Source organism: Vitis riparia, chromosome 6, assembly GCF_004353265.1.
Source record: "Vitis riparia cultivar Riparia Gloire de Montpellier isolate 1030 chromosome 6, EGFV_Vit.rip_1.0, whole genome shotgun sequence".
In the NCBI taxonomy this organism is placed as follows: Eukaryota; Viridiplantae; Streptophyta; class Magnoliopsida; order Vitales; family Vitaceae; genus Vitis; species Vitis riparia.
The window spans coordinates 6,218,307-6,239,131 of NC_048436.1; the positions used below are offsets into that span (position 1 = coordinate 6,218,307).

A 20,825-nucleotide genomic window follows, 5' to 3' on the forward strand; every position below is an offset into this window, starting at 1 on the left:
TGTGATTTGGAGTGCTACTATCACAAGAAAGTGATCGTTGTATCCTGGGAGACGATTGTCAATAAACCGTAAGCACCAGTGCGGGGCAAATTTGTCTTAAGGACATAGAGTCAAACTCTAACCTCGATCAACCGTTTGTAAGATTCAATATTTACTTACCTTCTCGTTTATTTATTATACATAATTATTTGACCATACATTTGTGATTATTCCAGAATAACAGTTAGCACCTTAAAATAGTCTCTTGTTACTGCATTCTTAACCCTCGAGCTATTGGAACACCTTGAGTTTGAGGTATTGATGATTAAGTAAGAATTAGTACATTCGACCTCCACATTGTGTAGATTGATTTGAAAATGAAAGGAAGAAAAATCTTAGTTGTATGTCTTTGGGCTGTAATTTGACGAGGGAATGTGTTGAATTTTATGGCCTTGCACTTGAGATGATAGGTTGTTGCCCATGCATGTAGAGGACACCTTAAGCCAACTCATAATTTTAGCTATTTTCTCACTTTGATGCTCATTTTTCTTACTCCATTCCCCTCCAAAGTCAATAACAAACCCACAACTTCCTTTCTATCTCCTTGAACTCGTTTCAATCACTCCATTGGGTTTGACACCTTAATATTCATCGGGCACTACAAATCCAAAGTTTTTCCCATGGGGACTTGATGCAAGCATTTGTTTTGTGCCACTTGCAGGGCGGTGTCAACCTATTGAAGAATCATTTTGTGGGAGTTTGAGTAGGCTATGATTCTCCATTACAACCTCATGATCAGTAAAGTACTCTTTCAATACTATGTTGTTTTAACCTTTGTTTCAATACCCATATATTATTCCTTTGTACAAGCCATTTTCTATCATGGACCAATTGATGAATTTCAAAGAATTTGAGGAAAGTATAAGGATTTATTGTGTGCCCATCCACATCGTAGGTTGGAAGATTGGCATGTTTTTTCACTTTTCTTAGAAGGTTTATCATCTGAAACACACCAATTTTTAGACTTGAATTATGGAGGCCAACTTTATAACATGGGATCGAATGAAGCACTTGATTTCTTTGAATATATGGCTGAAAATGAGTATTTCTCACAACCCATTTTATTATTTTGTTACAAGCAAAATGCTGAAAGTTAATTGGGAGGGTGAACCTGTCTCTCCCAATGCGTAAGAAGACATTAACCATTTTTTAGGATTGCCAATATCTGTAAGCAACTTGGAAAACTTTTATGATTAGCTAGCCAAAATATTTTGAATGCCCAAGGAACCCAAGATTTAAAGGAAATCAAAGCTTCTTTAGATAGCTTGAGTTCCTTAGTTGTCCTAAACCAACCTCAGAAAATTTGGAAGAGTGATGGCGATTTTATTAATTGAGCCTACTTGGTCACAACCTTTTGTTCGAATGGATGTTGTTGCTGATGATGAACTCGCCCACCAAACCTAATAGCAGGATAAACCAATGAGATTTGATAAAACAGCTCATTTTCCCACCAACATGATCTCAAGAAGGAATAGAGGGAATGAATCAATCCATTCCCATAGAGTTAAAGAGTCAAACTAGGATGGGAGGGGGAAGGCATGTTGTGCAACCAAAAATAGGGGAGGACAACGATGATTTTGTAGGTCGTAAAGTCATGTTTTTGTTGCCTCTCATGACCATGAGATAACTGATTTCCTTAAAGAGTTTGAAAATATATCACCATATCTTCCTCGCTACCGGACAGCCTACCTCATTGTGTTTGGACCCATATTTATTTTCTAATTGTCAAAGAATAAAGAGTGTTAAGAACATCTTCTATGACCCTTAAAATCATAAGTAAAAAGTAGTAATAATAATGATAATAATAAATCAGCCCTTTCAAACGATGGCCCTTGGGGCCTATTTATTGAAAGTTTGTTGACTAAGAGTCCCTCTTAGATGACATAGCATAGACCAGTGAAACGATTCCATATGGACATGGACCAAAGAGGTGATATTATGTGTACATGGACTAATAATATGTCATCACATGTACATTTAAGTGACTCACCAATGAAATATATGGTAGCAATCACACGTCGCACTGTGGTCTTCTTCCTCTCAATTCAGCTAAAACAAGCTCCATAATATTTTTGTCAATCTTGTTCAATGGCGTCCACCTTTAGCCACCAAACCAAAATCTTTGAACCATTTTGCATGCCTAATGTTGGGGAAGGTTAAGCCCACAACCAAGGTCCAGCAAACTCAATTGGGTTTTCCGAGTCTTGCTTCCAACTTGGCTAGGCATAAAGCATTTGAGCACCATGCTACCAAGCACGTTCAATGGATGTCTCCTACCTAGTATTATGTATGAAAAGAGGTCATCCTTTAACGTGCTAAGGCAATTGTCTCCTGTATTATAGGGTAGTACAGTTCCAAGTCTAGCTACAATTTCTGCCTCCTATTTAGTTTAAGACAGTAAGACACTACTAAATTGTGGCATATGTTTGCTTGGGCATACAAAAGAGTGAGAATTTCATAGGTTTTGCAAGAATGAAGACATTGCAAGGCACCACGTAATCAGACACTCCCCCGACAAATGGTCTAGTTTGGACAAAGTTTAGTGTAGTTGAAGAAATTTTATGCGAAAGGGTTAATTTAACTTGTTATCTTATGGATAAATATCTTTCAACTAATTCAATGCAAGTCATGCAAGAGCCTCCAAGACCGACGAGCCAGATCACTGACCATTCTTAAAACTAATCTACTCACATCTTCCTCTTACAAGGAGTTAAAATCACCAACACATTTTCTATAGATATGAATAGAAACAAAATCGATTTCCATCTGCTACTAAAGAACAAGTGTTTCTGATCTCAGATCAGCTCAGTGGAGCTTTATACCACCTCCCTTCTTACTTCGTTTGTTCTTTCCACCACCCGTTTTCTTTTTTCCTTTACTGATATAGCTGCTACTGCTTTCGTTGTTTCTAGATGGACCAGAATGTAACAAGTGCTTCACATCTAATACACCGTTTCTGAAATGACCTTCACTTGATTTCAGCACTCTGTCCTCAGGCATGCGCCTCTCCACCGCTCTTTTAGTTCCACCACCAAGCTTCCGCTCATATCGTCCAAGAATCAAACTCTAAGAACAAAAATAGTTAGTACAAGTTTTGCAAAATGGTCAGATGAGATATCAACTAGAAAAGCGGAACAAAACATCAATCACCTCTTGTAACATTTTCTGTTCCCTCTCCTTTTGGTTCTTCATTTGTGCTCGTGCTACACTTAATGGCAGTCTCTGCTTCTTAGGAGGCTATTACATTCAAGAAACTTTAATCACATTACATATATAAGTTACAGTTTTAAAATAATAAAGAAATAAATACAGATAAAAAAGTTTTCACCTTTCCACCTAAAGAAACTATCTTCTTATTTTCCAACTCCTTTCTTTCCTTCCAGGTCATTCGTGAGGAGCCTGAAATGGAATTAAGTTTAAGTGAGCTTTGACTCGTGAAAATTGCATAAAGAACTATGCAATGGAATGGACTGAAATCAAAGGTACATAAAAACCATGGAACAAATATGAACACGATGATACATCTGATAAGTGTTCTCATTTCAAAGAAAAAAACTGTCAAGTTTGAATAGGAACTACATTTATCTTTAGATCAAACTACTTACAGATATATCAACTCAAAATTCAATTAGATTGCAATCAAAACTATCAGAATTGTACCATCATGAGAACCGAGATGTAACAATTTTAAAACAAGTCATCCATGTCAAACTCAAGGGTCATGGAGCACCATGAGTATTTTAATCATTTATTGAAACTAAGGAAAAATCCTGCCAGTCTTGATGAATTTCAGTTAAAATACACTGAAACTTTGTGAAATGATGCCCCTCCAGTGTCTGCATCTGCATTCCAAGACCACATTACACAACTCCACCCCCACCAGACATGTGCACAGAAGCCCAGCACTGCCCAAGAAAAACCACCACTGCTAAGAAGTGGGTGAAATTTTGAGAAACCTTCAATGCAATCCTGGCTGAGAAGTGAATTCTAAAGCCAGACCCCACCCATCTAGGAGAAACTTAACTGTTTTGATACACTCTATACTGTAGGCTTAGATACATCCATTCTTCTGGTGAGATTTCACAAACCTAGATAAAAAAAAGTGGGATTCTATTTATTCTATTAAGGTGAGATGCTTCAACCTTCCCCTAGATGGCTTGTTCTATCTTTTTTCTAATAAGGTTTTTATCAATATATCCCAACTTTTCACTTTAAACCCATGAAGCCCATTTCAACCTAAATTGATTACCAACAACCTTTCTTCTGTGTTCTAGGGCTGACCTGCATCATACTCGATTTGGTTGTTCCATATTCTAGCTGAAATTTAAACCTCAATGAATTGTTTGACAATCATCTCCATCTAATTGCTTTTGTCATGGAATCTTTCTAGGTAGATTCATGACCACAATTGATGTCAATCTCAACTCTCAATTTGTTCCACTTTCTACAGAATATCAATTATTGAATCTCATAATAGTTTTCCAATTTACAATGTTTAGAGCTTGTCAAAATTTCATCAATAAACAGAAGGAATCAAACCCTGCTATTTGCCTTATGAAGGAACTCGCTACCAGCTGGTGGTAGGCCATGCACAACTACTATGATTTTCACAACGGGGTGATACCACATCCTTTTTGTGGATTTTAGCTTTTATTCTTTTTTCTGCTTTTGATAGTAAACTGGTAGTAGCTATAAGAAATAAAGGAATACAAAGAAGGATGGTAGTCCCTTCATCCAAGAACACACACCCACCCCCAAAGGAACACAAAGAGGTCCCCTCTTCACAGACTGTCAGCCTCCTGATGAGCTGGTAAGGGCTCACACATGGAGGATACTACATTCCTTGACAAAGAAAGGATCCAACAAATCCAAAGATCATACCTCCACAAGCCTCTGCTCCATGTGGAAGCCCAAGAGATAACAATCAGAAGTGTCCTCTTTGACAATGAGACTCATACACCCCATTAAAGGTGGCCTCTCTTCTCTACAATAACAATAGCAACTCCACCTCAATGAACCATCTGCAACCAGCCAGTTTGGTGAAGACCCAAATCAACACTTCCCTGTTGTCTCTAAAATGCTCTCAATACAAGGTGGCCTGAATTACCCATTGTGCATCCATAAAACTAAAAGCTTGACTCTTGAGACAACCAATAGGAAGGGAGGGCACTTGCAGGAGATGGAGCTCCTTCCCACAATGGCACAACAGTTCAATACCAATCACTAGAATTCAGCAAAAAAAGAATTTCTGAAAACTTTGTGAGATGTTAACTCCAATCCTCAGAAATTATAGTGAAAGGAATTTCTGCAAACACTTTCAGACTTCCACACATAGACATTGAGATTTAGAGTTATGACTTTTGAACAACTTTTAGCAACTACTTCATTTATCACAACAAACCAATTTGCAGTATCACAGATTTTTGGGGAAAAAAAAACATCAATATATAAATCATACTAAAGAACTAGCGATCTCATCGTAATACCTTAAGTTTAGCAATAAATACAAGTTTGACAATGAATAAATCACAGATAATATTAAATTTTTGGATAGGGATATGAAGAAGTAAATAAAAGGCACTCCCACACTTGATGTGTCTGTGGTGGCTTGCTCTAGAGCTTAGCATTTGATACAAGATATTACTCTAAGATTTGAGTGTTTGAAAACAATTTTGATATTCCCATGAAAATGAATTTGCAGGAAGAATTGGGGAACATGTGCTTTTAGAATCATAACTAAGGATGCCACCAGAAATTTATAATGAGAGAATCTTACTTAAGTGGATTCTCAAAAGAACACAAAAATAAGTCCAATACTACCCGTGCAACTTATTGGCAAATAACTAAATGAGAAAAATTATCTATAAACAATTCCAATTGGATCAAAAACCACCCACATAACCATAGAACAACAAGAACATCATGTTGCTCGTAAATTCTAGCTATGCCATTCATCCAAAGTCCCTATAGAGGGAGCATTTATGCTGTGAGAATCTATGCAACAGAGTCCTCAGTTCAAGAATCATTGGAACAAACATGCTGAATAGACAAAAGCCTAAACCCACCATAGAGGAATGAGAGGAATCAAAAACCATGTCTTTGTTCTCTTGCCTAATGCAAATTCTGCAATCAAATTTCCAGTGTCCTTTTCTTGTTTTTTTATTTTTTATTTTTTGCCTAAACTAAATGTAAGAACTTGTATCCTTTTTTTTATGGCCAACAACAACTACTTGTATCTTATAACTGATTTCTTTTAAAGTTCAGCAAATTATCATACTTTCAGTTTTTATGTTCCATACAAGGGAAGTCTCTCCCAATAAGTGGGACAATAAAGACATAAGCACCGCTTGGTTGTATGACAGAGACAAACATACTACTAGAATAGTGACCTGGAATCATATAAGACACCCATCATCCAAAAATAAGAAGAGGAGGAATTGCCACTTGAATTTTCACACGAACCTAAAATCTAGTCCCGAGAGAGTTTTAGGCACTGGAATGTTTTAGGAAGGCCAGATTGCACCCCAATGAAGCAACAATCTCCAATTCCATTGGTAAAGATCTAACTCTCCTTGGGTGGTTGATGTTTGGGATGGGGGTAGTTGGGGTCGAGGTTTAATACACAGTTCAATTCAATGACTGGGAGTTGGAGGAACTAGATGCCTTTTTTGGGAAGTTGCATAATCACTCCACCTCTTTGGGTATTGATGATGTTATGCTTTGGCTGGAGACAAAAAACGATGATTTTTCGATTAAGTCCTTCTACTCCTCCTTGGCAAGTAGGAGAATGAAGCCCTTCCCTTATAGTATAGTTTGGAACTCTTCGGTTCCTGTAAGAGCTAGCTTTGTTGCTTGAGAAGCAACTTGGGCTAAGATATTGACTCAGGATCAACTTAGAAAGGGGGGGATAAAGGATGCCTAACAAATGCTATATGTGCAAAGCAAAAGAAGAAACAAGTGATCATATTCTCCTATACTATCTGAAAGTTCACATGTTGTGGCAGCTAATTTTTACTCTAATTGATGTATAATGGGTGATGCACTCTTCTGTGAGAGAGGTGCTTTTGAGTTAGGGCAGCTTCTTAGTTGGCAAAAAAAGGAAAAAGTCTTGGAAAATAGCTCCTTTATGCCTTCTTTGGTCCATTTGGAGGAAGAGAAATAGGAAAACCTTTGAGAATTTTGAAAGTTTGGACCAAACAATTAAAAGTACTTTTTTGTATCTATTTTAGAATTGGATTAAATTGTACGTTGGGGATAGTTCTATATCAATGTTAGATTTTGTGAATTGGTTAAGTTCCACATAGGGTGGGGTTGCTTATTTTTGTGTATTCGCCCCTTCTGGCTTTTGTTGTTTCATGTATACTTTATTTATTTAATATAACATCCTTTTACCCATCAAAAAAAAAAAAAAATCCTTGGTCAAACTCTTCAACATACCAGACGAGAATCACACAAATGTCTTACTAAATATTTTTTTCTCTGAACACCCTATTTTCGTTTTCCTTTGGGGTCTCAGTTCCTCCATCGCCCCATCCACCATACAATAATCCAATTCCCAAAATCTTCCGCTCTTCCCAAAATCTATTGCATTTCTTTTACAAATTAAGAGCAAGAACTTTAACAAAACTAACAGACCTTCAGGCTTCATTTATCAGGGCGTTTACGCAAAGTTCTTCATGAAACAATATCTGGTTCTCAAGGAGCCTTTGTTGAAGGGAGACACATTCTAGATGCTGTGTTGATAGCCAATGAAGTGGTGGATGAGAAAAGAAGGTCAGGGGAGGAAGGAATTGTTTTCAAAATCGATTTTGAGAAGGCCTATGATCATGTGGATTGGGGCTTCTTAGATCATGTGCTTCAAAGGAAGGGGTTCAGCCAGAAATGGAGATCATGGATAAGGGGCTGTTTGTCTTCTTCTAGTTTTGCAATCCTAGTTAATGGGAATGCAAAGGGTTGGGTTAAGGCTTCTAGAGGTTTGAGACAAGGAGACCCTCTCTCTCCTTTCCTTTTACTTTAGTGGCAGATGTTCTAAGTAGATTGTTGTTTAAAGCAGAGGAAACTGGGATTACTGAGGGTTTTTCTGTGGGGAGGGATAGGACAAGAGTGTCTTTGTTACAGTTTGCAGATGACACTATCTTTTTCTCTAAAGCCTCTTTGGAACATCTTCAAAACCTCAAGATTATCCTTTTGGTTTTCGGGCAAGTTTCTGGTTTAAAAATCAACTTAGAGAAAAGCACCATGGTTGGTATTAACACTAGGCAGGAGCTATTGTCTAGTCTGGCTTCGGTTTTTGATTGCAAAGTGTCTGAGTGGCCTTTATCTTATTTAGGTCTTCCTTTGGGAGGGAACCCAAAGACAATAGGCTTTTGGGACCCAGTGGTTGAGAGAATTTCGAGAAGGTTGGATGGTTGGAAAAAGGCCTATTTGTCTTTGGGAGGGAGGATTACTTTAATTCAGTCGTGTTTGTCTCACATCCCTAGTTACTTCCTCTCCATATTTAAAATCCTAGCTTCAATTGCTTCAAAGATTGAGAAAATGCAAAGGAATTTTCTGTGGTCTGGGGCAGGGGAAGGGAAGAAAGATCATCTTGTCAGATGGGAGGTTGTTAGCAAACCAAAGGAGTTGGGAGGTTTGGGTTTTGGGAAGATTTCTTTGAGAAATATTGCTCTCTCATAGGGAAATGGCTTTGGAGGTTCCCTAGAGAAAGGAGTGGTCTTTGGCATAAGGTTATAGTGAGTATATATGGGACACATCCTAATGGATGGGACGCCAACATGGTGGTTAGATGGTCACACAGATGTCCTTGGAAGGCTATTGCTCAAGTTTTCCAGGAATTTTCCCCTTTTGTTCGTCTAGTGGTGGGCAATGGGGAGAGAATTCGCTTTTGGGAAGATCTTTGGTGGGGTAACCAATCTTTGTGCTCGCAATTTGCTGATCTTTATAGAGTTATTTCTGTGAAAAACCTCACTGTTTCAAATGTCCTTGGCAATTCCTTTCCATTGGCTTGGAATTTAAATTTTCGCCGCAATCTTACCGACTCAGAAATTGATCTCCTTCAGAGATTAATGTCCTCCCTCAGTTCAGTGCGTTTCTCTCCTTCTTTGGCTGATTATAGAGCGTGGTCTTTGTCTTCATCAGGCTTGTTTTCAGTGAAATCTTTTTTCTTGGCCTTGTCAAAAGTCTCTAATCCTATTTTGTTCCTTCCGGCCAAGTTTTTGTGGAGTTCAAAAGCCCCTTCAAAGGTTAAGGCCCTCGCTTGGTTAGTAGCTCATGGGAAGGTGAACACCAATGACAAGTTGCAGTTGAGAAGACCTTACAAGTCCCTCTGTCCTCAATGGTGCATTCTTTGCAAAGGAAATGGGGAGTCGATTGATCACCTTTTTCTTCATTGTCCTGTTACCATTGGACTCTGGAACAAGTTGTTCAAGCTAGTTGGGCTGGTCTGGGTCCCTCCAAGGAGGTTTGTGGACATGTTGGTTATTGCTTTTAAAGGCTTGGGGAACTCCTTAAGAGGCAAGACTCTTTGGCAAGTTGCTTGCCTCACTTTGGTTTGGATAGTGTGGTAAGAGCGAAACAATAGGATTTTTGAGGATAAGGGGAGATCGGAAGAGACGTTATGGGATTTGATTTTGTTCTATTCCTCTCTTTGGGCTTCTTGTTCTGCAGCTTTTAGAGGAGTTCCTTTAAATGTGTTACAACTCAACTGGAGTGAGGTTTGCGCTTAAAAAGTTTGAGTTTGGGGGGTTTCTCTTTGTTTTTAGCTAATGTTGGGGGTTTTTATGTTGTTCAGTTTGTGTAGGAAGGACCTCTCATCCTTCTTGTGGTTTCTTTTGTTACTTTTTTCTTTCTTTCTCATGTATCTTTCCTTCTATTAATATATTTCTCTTCGTTTCTGATCAAAAAAAAAAAAAAAAGAAACCACCTGAAATCTTGATTGTAACTTACCAGAACTGTTCAGATGGTTTAGAATTAATTCTGAAAACTTGGGTTAGTTATTTTACAAAAAATTCCAGTTTGAATCCAACTTCTATAATTATTAAAAAAAAAATGAGAAGGGTCCAGTATTTTGCCTTTCTTGATTCCAGCTTTGCTTTCATCCCCTGAAATGAAAGCCATTTAGGTTTTGAATCTGATTGGAGTTCTTGCTAATGCAATAATCTCATTGACGGGGACGCAAAACCATGTCTGGAGACATGGATAACAACAGTCGATCCTACAATTTCTTGCACGCAACCTCACATACTGCCACGCATAGTCTGCCCTACCTTACCATGTGACATATACTCAACTCTCAGAAAAAGGACAGGGCCTTAAGGATTTCACTCAATTTTCACATGCAATTAACTATTATCTTAAAAGGACCAAACCACTATAACAACTCAACAGTAAATAATACTAAAAGATAGCCTTCTCCAAAACACTCTAAAATTATTGCTTTCTCATCCATTTAATTCTGATTTTTATTGTTATGCTTCTTTCTTGTTGTATACTTGTTATATTTGTGCTTGGGCCAATAAAATCCAACCTAATGGAGAGATAATTGGAGAGGTTACAAAACCCTATACTTTGCATTAAAAAACTAATAAACTGCAAAAAGATGGATTATTTTGTGAAAGAATTTTTGGCCCTTGCAAGTAAGGAAACAACCACCCACTTTATTATTTTGTACTGTCTAAAATTTAGCAAGTTGCACATATAATAGCTTTTTGTCAAGCTTTAATTAGAATTTGTGAACAAAGAGTGTATAGTTGTGGTACACGGATACATTAATTTCAGCCAATATACCCGTGTTGACATAATACAACATGTTTCATATTGAGATGATACAACATCGTTTCATGTTGAGATGATGCGACACAATTTTTTTTTGTGTTGACGTGATAAGATATGGGTGCATGTCGACATGATACAATATCAGTGTGCGTTGACATGATATTATATAAGTGTGTCGACATGATATGATATGAGTGCATGTTGACATGATACGATATGGGTTCATGTTGACATGATACCATACAGGTGCATGTCGACATGATACAATATAGGTGCATGTCGACATGATACAATACAGGTGCATGTCAAATACACTTATATTGCATCGGATATAGTTGTTTACCTTAGCATTGCTTTATTTTTTCTTTTATTTTTTCATTATACTTATATTGCATCAAATACAATTAGTTCATGCTTAATCTCTTTCTTTTTTAAAAAAATTATATAAGATAATGGTATAAAATAAATTGGAATAAAAGAAAAAGAATTTTTGAAATAATTTTTAACTCTTGTACCTTAAGAACTGCTTTATCTCTCTTAGTTTTTAAAATTATAATAGACAAAATTTAAAGATTAATATAATAAGTAATATCATGCAAATTTAAAGATAAATAAAATGATTAATAGCACAAAAATTTAATGATAAATATTAAAATTAAGATATCAAAAAAAAAAAAAAAACTAGAAATAAATTATAATAATTAATATAAAAAAAAATTACATGAATTATGTTTTATCAACATCATTTTATAATAAAATCAATATAAATTTTTAAAGTTTAAACTGGTCAAAGTTTACTAATATTATGGTATAATATTTTCATAAATATTTTTCCCAACATCTTATTAAAATAAAAGACCTATAATAAATAGGTTCTTTATGTACAATTAGTTGTAATATAATGCTTAACATCTTATTAAAATAGAAAAGATATAACAGATATATTTTCTAACTACAATTAACCAAGTGTTATTAAAGATAAATTATATTTTTCTCATTGCGCTTATGTTTAGTGCTAATTTATTTTTTATTAATATTACATCCAAGTAAATTGTGGCCATAGTTGAGATCCTTTTAAGCCTAATCCCAGTGTTAAAATTTTGGGATGCAAATGATCCAACACCTAGACACATACACACACCTAATGCCAGTACCTCAACCATGTAACATAGTTTTACAGTGACATGTTTCCTACAACTAACTTACATGGAGGAAACCCTCACAAGTGTTAGAGATGTATGGTTTTTAACCTCCCCTAATTGATCAAAAGATACATAAAACTAAACAGCTGATCAAACTAGAGAATATGTGCACAGGAAAAGAGGGAGGAAACATATGTGTTTCAGCTAGCCACTGAACTTTTTTTTTTAATGGTAATTTTTTTAGTGGTAGCGAGCCTGATTCTTTTAGCATTTATTTCTTCTTCTCCCTTTTTTTTTTCTAAAAATAAATTGTGTCTAAGATTTTCCCAACCATACTTTCATACAAAGTATGGAGCAAAGATAGATCACAAAAGCAATTTGTTGTTTCTCTACTAGCTTTTGGATCACATCCATTTATATTGGCATGAGAACTCTTGGGTTGAACTTTAATCTATATGACATCAAATGAAACATCAAACTTCCAAGAAAAATAGATTGCATAAGTCTTTAACATTAACAAAAAGGCAGTAATTAATTGATGAGTTAATTACCCAAAAACTCGATTTCTTTCATAATCTTCCTCATGTCCATTTTGGGCTCCTCCATGCTCCCCTCTTTAGCAACTTGCTTTTTCTTAGCCATTATTTTTACTCCACTGCACAACTCAATTTAACTGCAAAACCAAAGGTATAAAATAAAATATAAATTAAAAAGAAAATAATTCTAATTATAGTTGTCAATAAACCTAGACCAGCATTTGAAAATCTTACTTGCAATATAATCATCATATCAACAGTTTTCTAAGAATATAATTACAATCTTTCCAACAACAAAATACATTGCAGTGGTAAGTAACCTTCGCAAGTAAAGCATCATCATCATGCCCCTGTTTCTCCTGATCTATCATAATAAAATCATAAAATCCAACAAACACAAACTCAAAAATAAATAAATAAATAAACAAAACACAAAAAAGAGCAAACAATCTATCTATACTTGCATCTATATCTATACCTATCCATATTTTACAAAAAATTTGTAGACTTTTTTCCTCCCAAAGCACCCCTATTATATCAAGTATTTCCCTTCATATTTCGCGTCTTTATTATTTAACTATAATAATCATAATAAATTTATCTTTTTATTATTTATCAATTACAACCACTAAAATTAAATTCATTTCACTGATTTTGCACTCTAAAGTTCTTTCTTTTCCTTTTTTTAAGATAAAAAGCTTTTACTTCTTTTTGTTGCTCTTCCTTTTCTTCCAAAAGCTTCCACTTACATTGGGATTCATTGGCAGATGGTTGGTACCATTTATGTTTCCATGGTCAAATTAGTAAATATTTATTTGAGCCAAATCATTTTTTATATGTAAGCACAAGATATTGTTCCCAGATGGATAGGTTAAAAGCCTTCAAAGAGAAACCCTCGCCTTATATTTTGTTTCCAAGAAAATAGAGCAATAAAAGTAAACAACATTTTTATCCTATGTTATTCTCTTCCTATCAAAAAAAATCCTATGTTATTCTCTTATTTTGCTTCCAAAAAATAAAAATAAAATAAAGAAAAATCCCTCAGCAGTGTGAATTGTAAGTAAAGTGGCACTTTTCTGTATCCCTGAATCACTGTTACAGAAAAGGTTAAATAAAAAATTTAGGTTTTTTTTTTGGTTCATTTTTTCGCTGTCTAAACTAAACCTATTTTTATACCAGAAAACATTCTCAAGTAACAAAGACCGTTAATCTAACAAAAATTTCATTCTGATTGTTCAAAGAGAAACCCTAGAATTCAAAACCTCTATCAATGGCATTCCCAACTTATAAAGCACGCAGAGTGAAATCCAACCCTAAAAAATAAATCAAACCACATTCTGATTACTATGTTATCTCTTCACTTTCATTGCTGCTAAAAATCTAAAAAAACAAATAATAATATATAAAAAATTAATTTAAATTAAAAAAAAAAAAAAAAAAAAGACTCAGATCAACTAAGCCAGAGAGTCATATGGGTTTTAGGTAAAGTGCAATTTTCTGTATTCTCGAACCCTAGATGGTGAAAATTTTATTATTCAAAATTTTCTTTTTCGTTTTCTCATTGTTTTCTCAGCATCCAAACGATTGTCTCTAAGGGTACAAGTCTATTGATTGAATTTGGATTAGAGACTAGAACAGTACCTCGAACTCAGAAATCGACGGAATCGCACCGTTTTAAGAAAGGGACGGGATGATTTATTGAAGGCTCTTGTGTGGCGGGGCACCTTAAGCTCGGAGACCAATCGAAATGCTTGGAGTAGGGATGATTCAATGCACGTGTGTAAACAGAGATCGGGGCTACGTGATAATGGGCTGAGCCTGAGATGGCCTAATTTTTAAGCAATTGGGCCGTAAGTGGACTGATTTCGAATATCTTCCTTAAAAAAGAAACTGACCTGCAACACTTGAACTCAAAAACCCGCAATTGCATATGTGAACCAGAATAGAGAATGAGAGTTTTAGAGAGACAAGTACTGGGAAATGAGACTCGACTGCTCTATTGAAAAATAGATCTAAAACTGTTAAGGCTTGGAAGTAATTCCTGTAAAAACATTTGAGGATTTACAGATTTCATTTTCTCATACTTTCCTCCTAACCAAACAATCCTAAAACCCAAAACCCTAACTAACATTTCAAGACAATCAGACATTAAAAAAAAAAAAGAAAAAGAAAAAAAACAAAAGAACAGAGGCTTACCTTCGATCCGATCAACGATGTCGAATGAAAGTGGAGCGACTTTCCAACCGTGTAGTCGGAGAGCTGTGGAGGAGGAGAATGAAGGAGAGACGTATGAGTGAAAGGGAAAGGAAGATATCGAGAATCATCTGGGGCATTTTTGGAATATTTTAAATTTTTTGAAGTATTTTATTTTAGAAAAACACCTTTCAAGTGATTGTCTAAAATTTTTTTAAGTGTTTTCTCGTATTTTTATAAGTGTTTTTTAAAATTTACCAAACACCTTATTTTTATCTCAAAAATATTTTAAAGTGTTTTTAAAAGGTAAAAACACTTTTAAAAATCACTGTCAAATGGATTTTTATATTTATAAAGATTTAATTCACATTTTACTATTTTTATCATCTTAATTCCAAATAATCGTATGATATGGTGAATAAACATCTTCCATATGTTACTTCATGACCTCTTTTACCAAGTAATGAGAAAAGTCGTATTTTACTAAAATTGAGAGAACCTAACACAAATCATTTGGTATCTAAGCCTGGATTATGTTAATCCAAACAGGATTGAAAGATTGCTTTTTTATCCCATACAAATTCTCCTTAGCCAATCGTAAATCAATTATTTTCACTTGAACCCAAGAAAACATTTCGTCTATATTATTTTGTAGGTGCAGCACTAGTTGATGCGTTCTCGCCTTTTGTTTTAAAAGGCAAGAGAATAATGTTGCCAAAATTTAGAACCAAAAATTAAGATTCATAATATACTCAAAAAGATTGGTCCAAAAGTTCACACCATCCTAAAATAGCAGCCTCTGAGTGCACAAAAATAATAGCAAGAAGCATCCACCATCCTACTGCAAACCCTCCCCAAGTAGCCCAAAATCAAATACTGTGGTGGACACTATGTACAATGTTCCTAAACAACTTTCAAAACTATTACTCGTGCGCTTTCATCCCTAACTCTCTACCTCTTTCTCTTGGCACCAGCAGCCCCTGAGCCTCTGCCCCCTTTCTTCTCTGTGGATGCAGAACCTCCTCCTCTTCCTCTGCTTGCTGGTGTTTTCTTGGCACTAGAACTCCCAGCACCTTTTAAGTCTAGTTCTACTTTAATTCCTACAAAAATATTAAGCATGTTTGTTGAGAGAACACATCAGTCGTGCAACAATAGATGTTCATACTTTTCAGTAGTTATCAATACTCATGAGGATATAAGGGAAATTGCCCACCTTTAGAGTTGAGATTCTGGAGATTCACTGGCAGCTTCTTATCACCATTAGCAGTGTCTTCAACCACAAGTCACAACAAAAAGTAAATACAAGAGTCAGACAACAGCATGATTAATAATTGGAACATGATATAAGGATCCTGAAATATGTAATCCATTTTGTTGGAAACTTAAGTATTCAGGTGTAGAACATGAAATAATCTACTAATTAAAAAGTAAACATCCTTCATAAGTCTCAAGATAACTGTTTTGATAGTGGTGGACATGTGAGTCAGATCAACAGGAAGATACATGCAATTTCTACATTATGTAAAGGATATTCTTTTTGTAGTTATGAAAGAAAGAAGAAAAAAAATTATCAGATGTTCACAAAATTCCAATTTTTACATAATTTTGAAAATGCTAAGACTGAAATGTTTGTTAAAGTTATCTGGAAATACAATGCCCAAATTTAAATGCTTTGGTGATCCCGACAGGCAGTTTGTATTTTACATTCCATATCAACTTGCAAGAACAAACATAAAGAGATAGCAGATTAAAGTATTAGGTGGTGCTCAGGAGAGAAAATTACCCATGTCATCTGTGTCTGAAGTGTTTTCTTCTTCACTTTCCGCCAATGCATCACCATTCTCTCTTGCCAATTCATCATCTACTGGCTCTAGAATTGCAGCAATTCGCTTCTTGGGGGCCTTTTTGATTCCAGGAAGTGTGATTAAATCAGCTGCACGCACCAAGCGAGAGCTACTTCCTTTATTGTAAGCCTTTGTTAAAGCTGACTTGACAGCTGGCTGTATGCCCTCCAGCGGACTTGGGTGCCCCTGATGCATATTTCATTTGAGAGTAGTTTCTCATATAAATGCTGCACATAATGTGTACCTTTTGCGTTTCTTAAAAATTTTCTCCATCTAGTTAGAGGGAAGGGAAAAATGAGAGAGAGAGAGGGCGAGAGCGAGGGGGAAGGCGACGATGATGAGGTAAGGTCGAATCGGAAAAGGCAGAAGTTCGAAGTGGAATCGAAAATCTTTGAAGTAGAGGTGGAGAAGAGAAGGGGCAAAACCCTACTCTTTATTGTGGAAAGCAAAAACGGAGTTTCCTCTTGGGTCAGGTTGGGACCGGCAAGTGTCGGGATGTTTCTGGAAGGACTGGAACTGTGTATCAAGGACCGGAAATTCGATAAATGAGAGAAGGGATGGAAGGAAAAGGGGAGAAGGTATTCCATGGTGCGTGAAGAGAACAGGGCGGGAAGCTTCATTAGGCTAGGAGTCGTAGACGCGGAGGAGAAAGGATTCAGCATCTGTATCTCAAAAGGAAGAGGGGCAAGAGAGGGATGGACAGCCATGGCGAATGTGGTGCGGAATTTATACTCTAGGGTTGATAGAAGGGAGATAAACAAGGATGAGCCAACCCCTGAAAGAGAGTCTCCTGAAAAGGGAGTGTTGGGGGAGAAGGAACAACATCGGGATAAGGATGGAGGTTAAGGGGGAGGATATCTGCAGAAACGTGGGTTGGTTGGGTCAATGTCTGATTGGAAAATGGAATCCTAGAGTAGCAGGAGGAGGGGATTTGGAGAGAATGGGGTGGATGATGGCGAGTGCTTGGGGCCTAAAAGGGAGGTTAGGGTTGGCCTGGATGGATGAGGGGCGGGCCCTACTGGAGTTTGAAACGGCGGCAGAAGCTAGAAAAACTTTCAACGGTGGAGACAGGTTGGTGGGGGGGATTTTCATTGATTTGAAGTTATGGAGCCCATGCTATGGGTGTTTGGAAGAAGGGGAGTTAGAAGAGGAAGTATGGGTGAGGATAAAAGGACTGCCGCTGTCGTTATGGACTCCGAGTATATTGCGAAGAATAGGAGATGAATGCGGGGGTTTTGTCGCCATGGATGATCCGACGGAGAAAATGGAGGATCTCCGTTAGACGAGGATTTTGGTGAAGACGAAAGGGGATGAGCTGCCAAACTCGATAAGCATTGGGGTTGAAGAGAACTGTTATCACACCCCGCTGTGGTGGGAAGCAACGCCGATGATCAAAAGAAGGTGGAGAACAGTCGGAGTGCAAAAGGCCGTGAGGAAGGGGACGACGGAGATGCACGCGCTGGCCGGCGAGTGGAGGATTGTGGCAACGCAGGCTCCGAGGCACTGCTACGGTCAGTTGATGTGACGGATGGACAGCAGGATGGGAAGGGTAGGGTCATGTCGGTGGGCCGGATCCATTTCGGGTCAATGCTCCGAGTGTCAGAGGATGGGGCAGATGATGGGTTGATCCCGAATGGGCCTAATGTCAATGTGGGCCTTAGAAGGGACGGGGAGCCTAGCCCATTTCTATTATCTGGACCAGGGTTGACTAAAGTAAGTAGTAGTGGTGGGCTTGGGTTATCGGGCAGACCTAAAGGCCCAAAAGGCAAAGAGAAAGTTGTAGAGGAAAGACATGGGCCACGGTCTGGGTCACCTATGGATCAAAGAGAGGGCAGTGGGCCGTCTTCGAGCGGGTTACAAGAGATTGAGGCACAGCGAGGTGGGCCGCCTCAGAGAACAGGCCTGAAGGTGAGCAAGCAAACTATGGAGGACTGGGCTCAGTCTGGGATGATTGTTAATGACAATTCCGAGATAGAATTCCTAAGAGTAAGGGAGATGGAAACTGCGAGTGCCCAGAAGGCCAATCCACTCGAGGAAATGGTAGACAGTGCCCTCCAGAATGAAGCCATGAGGTATGAGGCCTTCTCTTCTTTAGGGGGATCATGGGTTTCAGGGAATTCTTCTCCTTCTTCTTTGCTTGCTCTTAGTCAGACTCCAAAGGGGGAGTTCTTTGACCATTCTGGGGTTATTGGGAAGAATTGCCAAAATGGTAGAATTTCTCAAGGGCAAGATGTAGAGGGTACCAGGGCGACTGGTAGTGCTTGTTGGGAGATGGTTGAATTCAAAGGGCCCATAGCAACGGCAAGGGAGCAGGAAGGGGGATCTTCACAGAATGAGAATCAAGATGAAAGGGAGGAGGAGGTCTTGGATTGGCAAGAAAGTAGCCTCGCAAGATTTAGTCAATTCCTGGGCTTTCCGACTGATGGGTTGGAGAAGGAGATTTTAAATTTTCTGTCTAAAATTAGGAAAAGAAGGGAAAAGATTCATAGTAAAGGACTATTGGAAAAATCGAGGTTTGAAAGGGAACTAAAGAGGTTGGAATGCTCAGTGAATTATGAGGGGGATGGCAAAATGAAGGGCCCGATTAAGGGCAAAGGGGAGCAGATGGAGATTGTTTAATGAATATCAAATTGGTAAGCTGGAATGTAAGGGGGGTGAACGATAGTACGAAAAGGAAGGTTATTAAATCGGTCTTAAGGAAGCAGAAGGTGGATCTCTTCTGCATCTAGGAGACAATAATCCAGATTATGACTGATAGGGTGGTGAGAAGTCTAGGGACAGGTAGATTTTTGGATTGGAAGGCCCTGAATGCGTGTGGCTCGGCTGGGGGTATTCTGATCTGTTGGGATAAAAGAGCTCTGGAGTTGCTGGAGTGGGAGGTGGGGCAGTTCTCTTTATCCTGTAGATTCAGGACAATGGAGAATGGGGTGATTTGGGCTTTTACGGGGGTTTATGGCCCATTCACTAGACTTGAAAAGGAGTGGCTCTGGGAAGAAGTAGGGGCAATCAGAGGAATTTGGGAGGGGCCTTGGTGTCTAGGTGGTGACTTCAACATTACCCTGGCTCAAGGTGAGAGAAGCAGGCAAGGGAGAATGACTTCAGCTATGAGGAGGTTTGCGGAAGTGGTAGATGATCTAGGCCTTGTGGACCTTCATCTGCAAGGGGGTGCATTCACGTGGTCTGGGGGCCTGAATAACATGTCAAGGGCCCGTCTAGATAGATTTCTGGTCTCTCCTTGTTGGCTGGATCAGTTCAGTAGGGTGAGTCAGCGGAGGCTTCCCAGGCCGATTTCGGACCACTATCCAGTATTATTAGAGGGGGGTAGTTGGAGGAGAGGGCCTGCACCCTTCAGATTCGAAAATATGTGGTTTAAAGTAGAGGGGTTTAAGGATTTAATCCGGAGTTGGTGGCAGGGGATAGAGGTCAGGGGCAGTGCCAGTTTCAGATTATCGGCGAAATTGAAGGATCTGAAGCAGAAGCTTAAAGTTTGGAATAGGGAGGAGTTTGGTAATCTAGGAAGTAACAAGGAGGCTACGATTCAACAAGTGGAGTATTGGGACAGAGTAGAGGAGGAAAGGAGCTTGTCAATGGAGGAATTAGCTTGTAAGAAGAAAGCCAAGGAGGATTATGCCAAGTGGGTTGATCTGGAAGAAACTCACTGGAGGCAAGTGTCTAGGGAACTTTGGCTGAAGGCAGGTGATAGGAATACGAGATATTTCCACCGTATGGCGTCTGCTCATAGGAGAGTTAATCACATGGACCGAGTTAAAATTGATGGGATTAGGCTGACAGAGGAGAGGGAAATCAGAGAGGGGGTAGCTAATGCTTTTAAGCAGCAATTCTCTGAAAGTCCGGGGTGGATGACGGACATTGGAAATCTCCCTTTTAATCAAATTTGTGTGCAAGAGGCAGAGATGCTGGAGGCTTCCTTCTCTGAGGATGAAGTCCTGTCGGCCTTGATGGACATGAATGGGGATAAAGCCCCAGGTCCTGACGGGTTCTCTGTCTTCTTTTGGCAATGCTGTTGGGATTTCGTCAAGGAGGATATTCTGATGATGTTTAAGGAGTTCCATGAACGGAATACGTTCCTTAAGAGTATTAACAACACCTTTCTGGTGTTGATTCCTAAGAAAGGAGGGGCTGAGGATTTGGGAGATTTCAGGCCAATCAGCCTGTTGGGGGGCCTCTATAAGCTGTTGGCAAAGGTGTTGGCCAACAGGCTTAAAAAAGTTATAGATAAAGTAGTTTCCCAAGATCAGAACGCGTTTGTTAAGGGTAGACAGATTCTTGACGCTTCT

At 38.1% G+C, this 20,825-nt stretch overlaps 2 protein-coding genes across 8 annotated transcripts in view; both read right to left on the reverse strand.

The window, feature by feature from the left end:
* Positions 1-2,601: 2,601 nt before the first annotated feature.
* LOC117916901 lies at positions 2,602-14,787 on the reverse strand. Of its 6 annotated transcripts, none has more exons than XM_034833116.1 (6): positions 14,687-14,782; positions 14,132-14,385; positions 12,506-12,627; positions 3,368-3,438; positions 3,190-3,276; positions 2,602-3,105 (listed from the first exon to the last, which is right to left on the reverse strand). In XM_034833116.1, exons 3-6 carry the CDS (start codon positions 12,594-12,596, stop codon positions 2,845-2,847), a joined length of 510 nt encoding a protein of 169 aa, XP_034689007.1. In that variant the 5' UTR covers positions 12,597-12,627; positions 14,132-14,385; positions 14,687-14,782; the 3' UTR covers positions 2,602-2,844. The 6 variants fall into 6 exon arrangements, with proteins under 6 accessions (XP_034689007.1, XP_034689010.1, XP_034689011.1 ...); XM_034833119.1 differs by having other exon boundaries at positions 14,132-14,318; positions 14,687-14,780; XM_034833120.1 differs by having other exon boundaries at positions 14,132-14,308; positions 14,687-14,776.
* Positions 14,788-15,417: 630 nt separating this feature from the next.
* LOC117915912 (replication factor C subunit 1) overlaps positions 15,418-20,825 on the reverse strand; it is a 33,635-nt gene continuing 28,227 nt past the window's right edge. The window contains exons 20-22 of one of the 2 annotated variants that reach the window (XM_034831652.1): positions 16,467-16,713; positions 15,897-15,953; positions 15,418-15,783 (exon numbers count right to left, since the gene is read on the reverse strand). In XM_034831652.1, coding sequence (XP_034687543.1) covers positions 15,635-15,783; positions 15,897-15,953; positions 16,467-16,713 — 453 coding nt within the window. In that variant the 3' untranslated portion in view covers positions 15,418-15,634. Of the gene's footprint in view, positions 15,784-15,896; positions 15,954-16,466; positions 16,765-20,825 lie in introns of those variants that run through there. The other variant, XM_034831653.1, reaches the window with a different exon arrangement.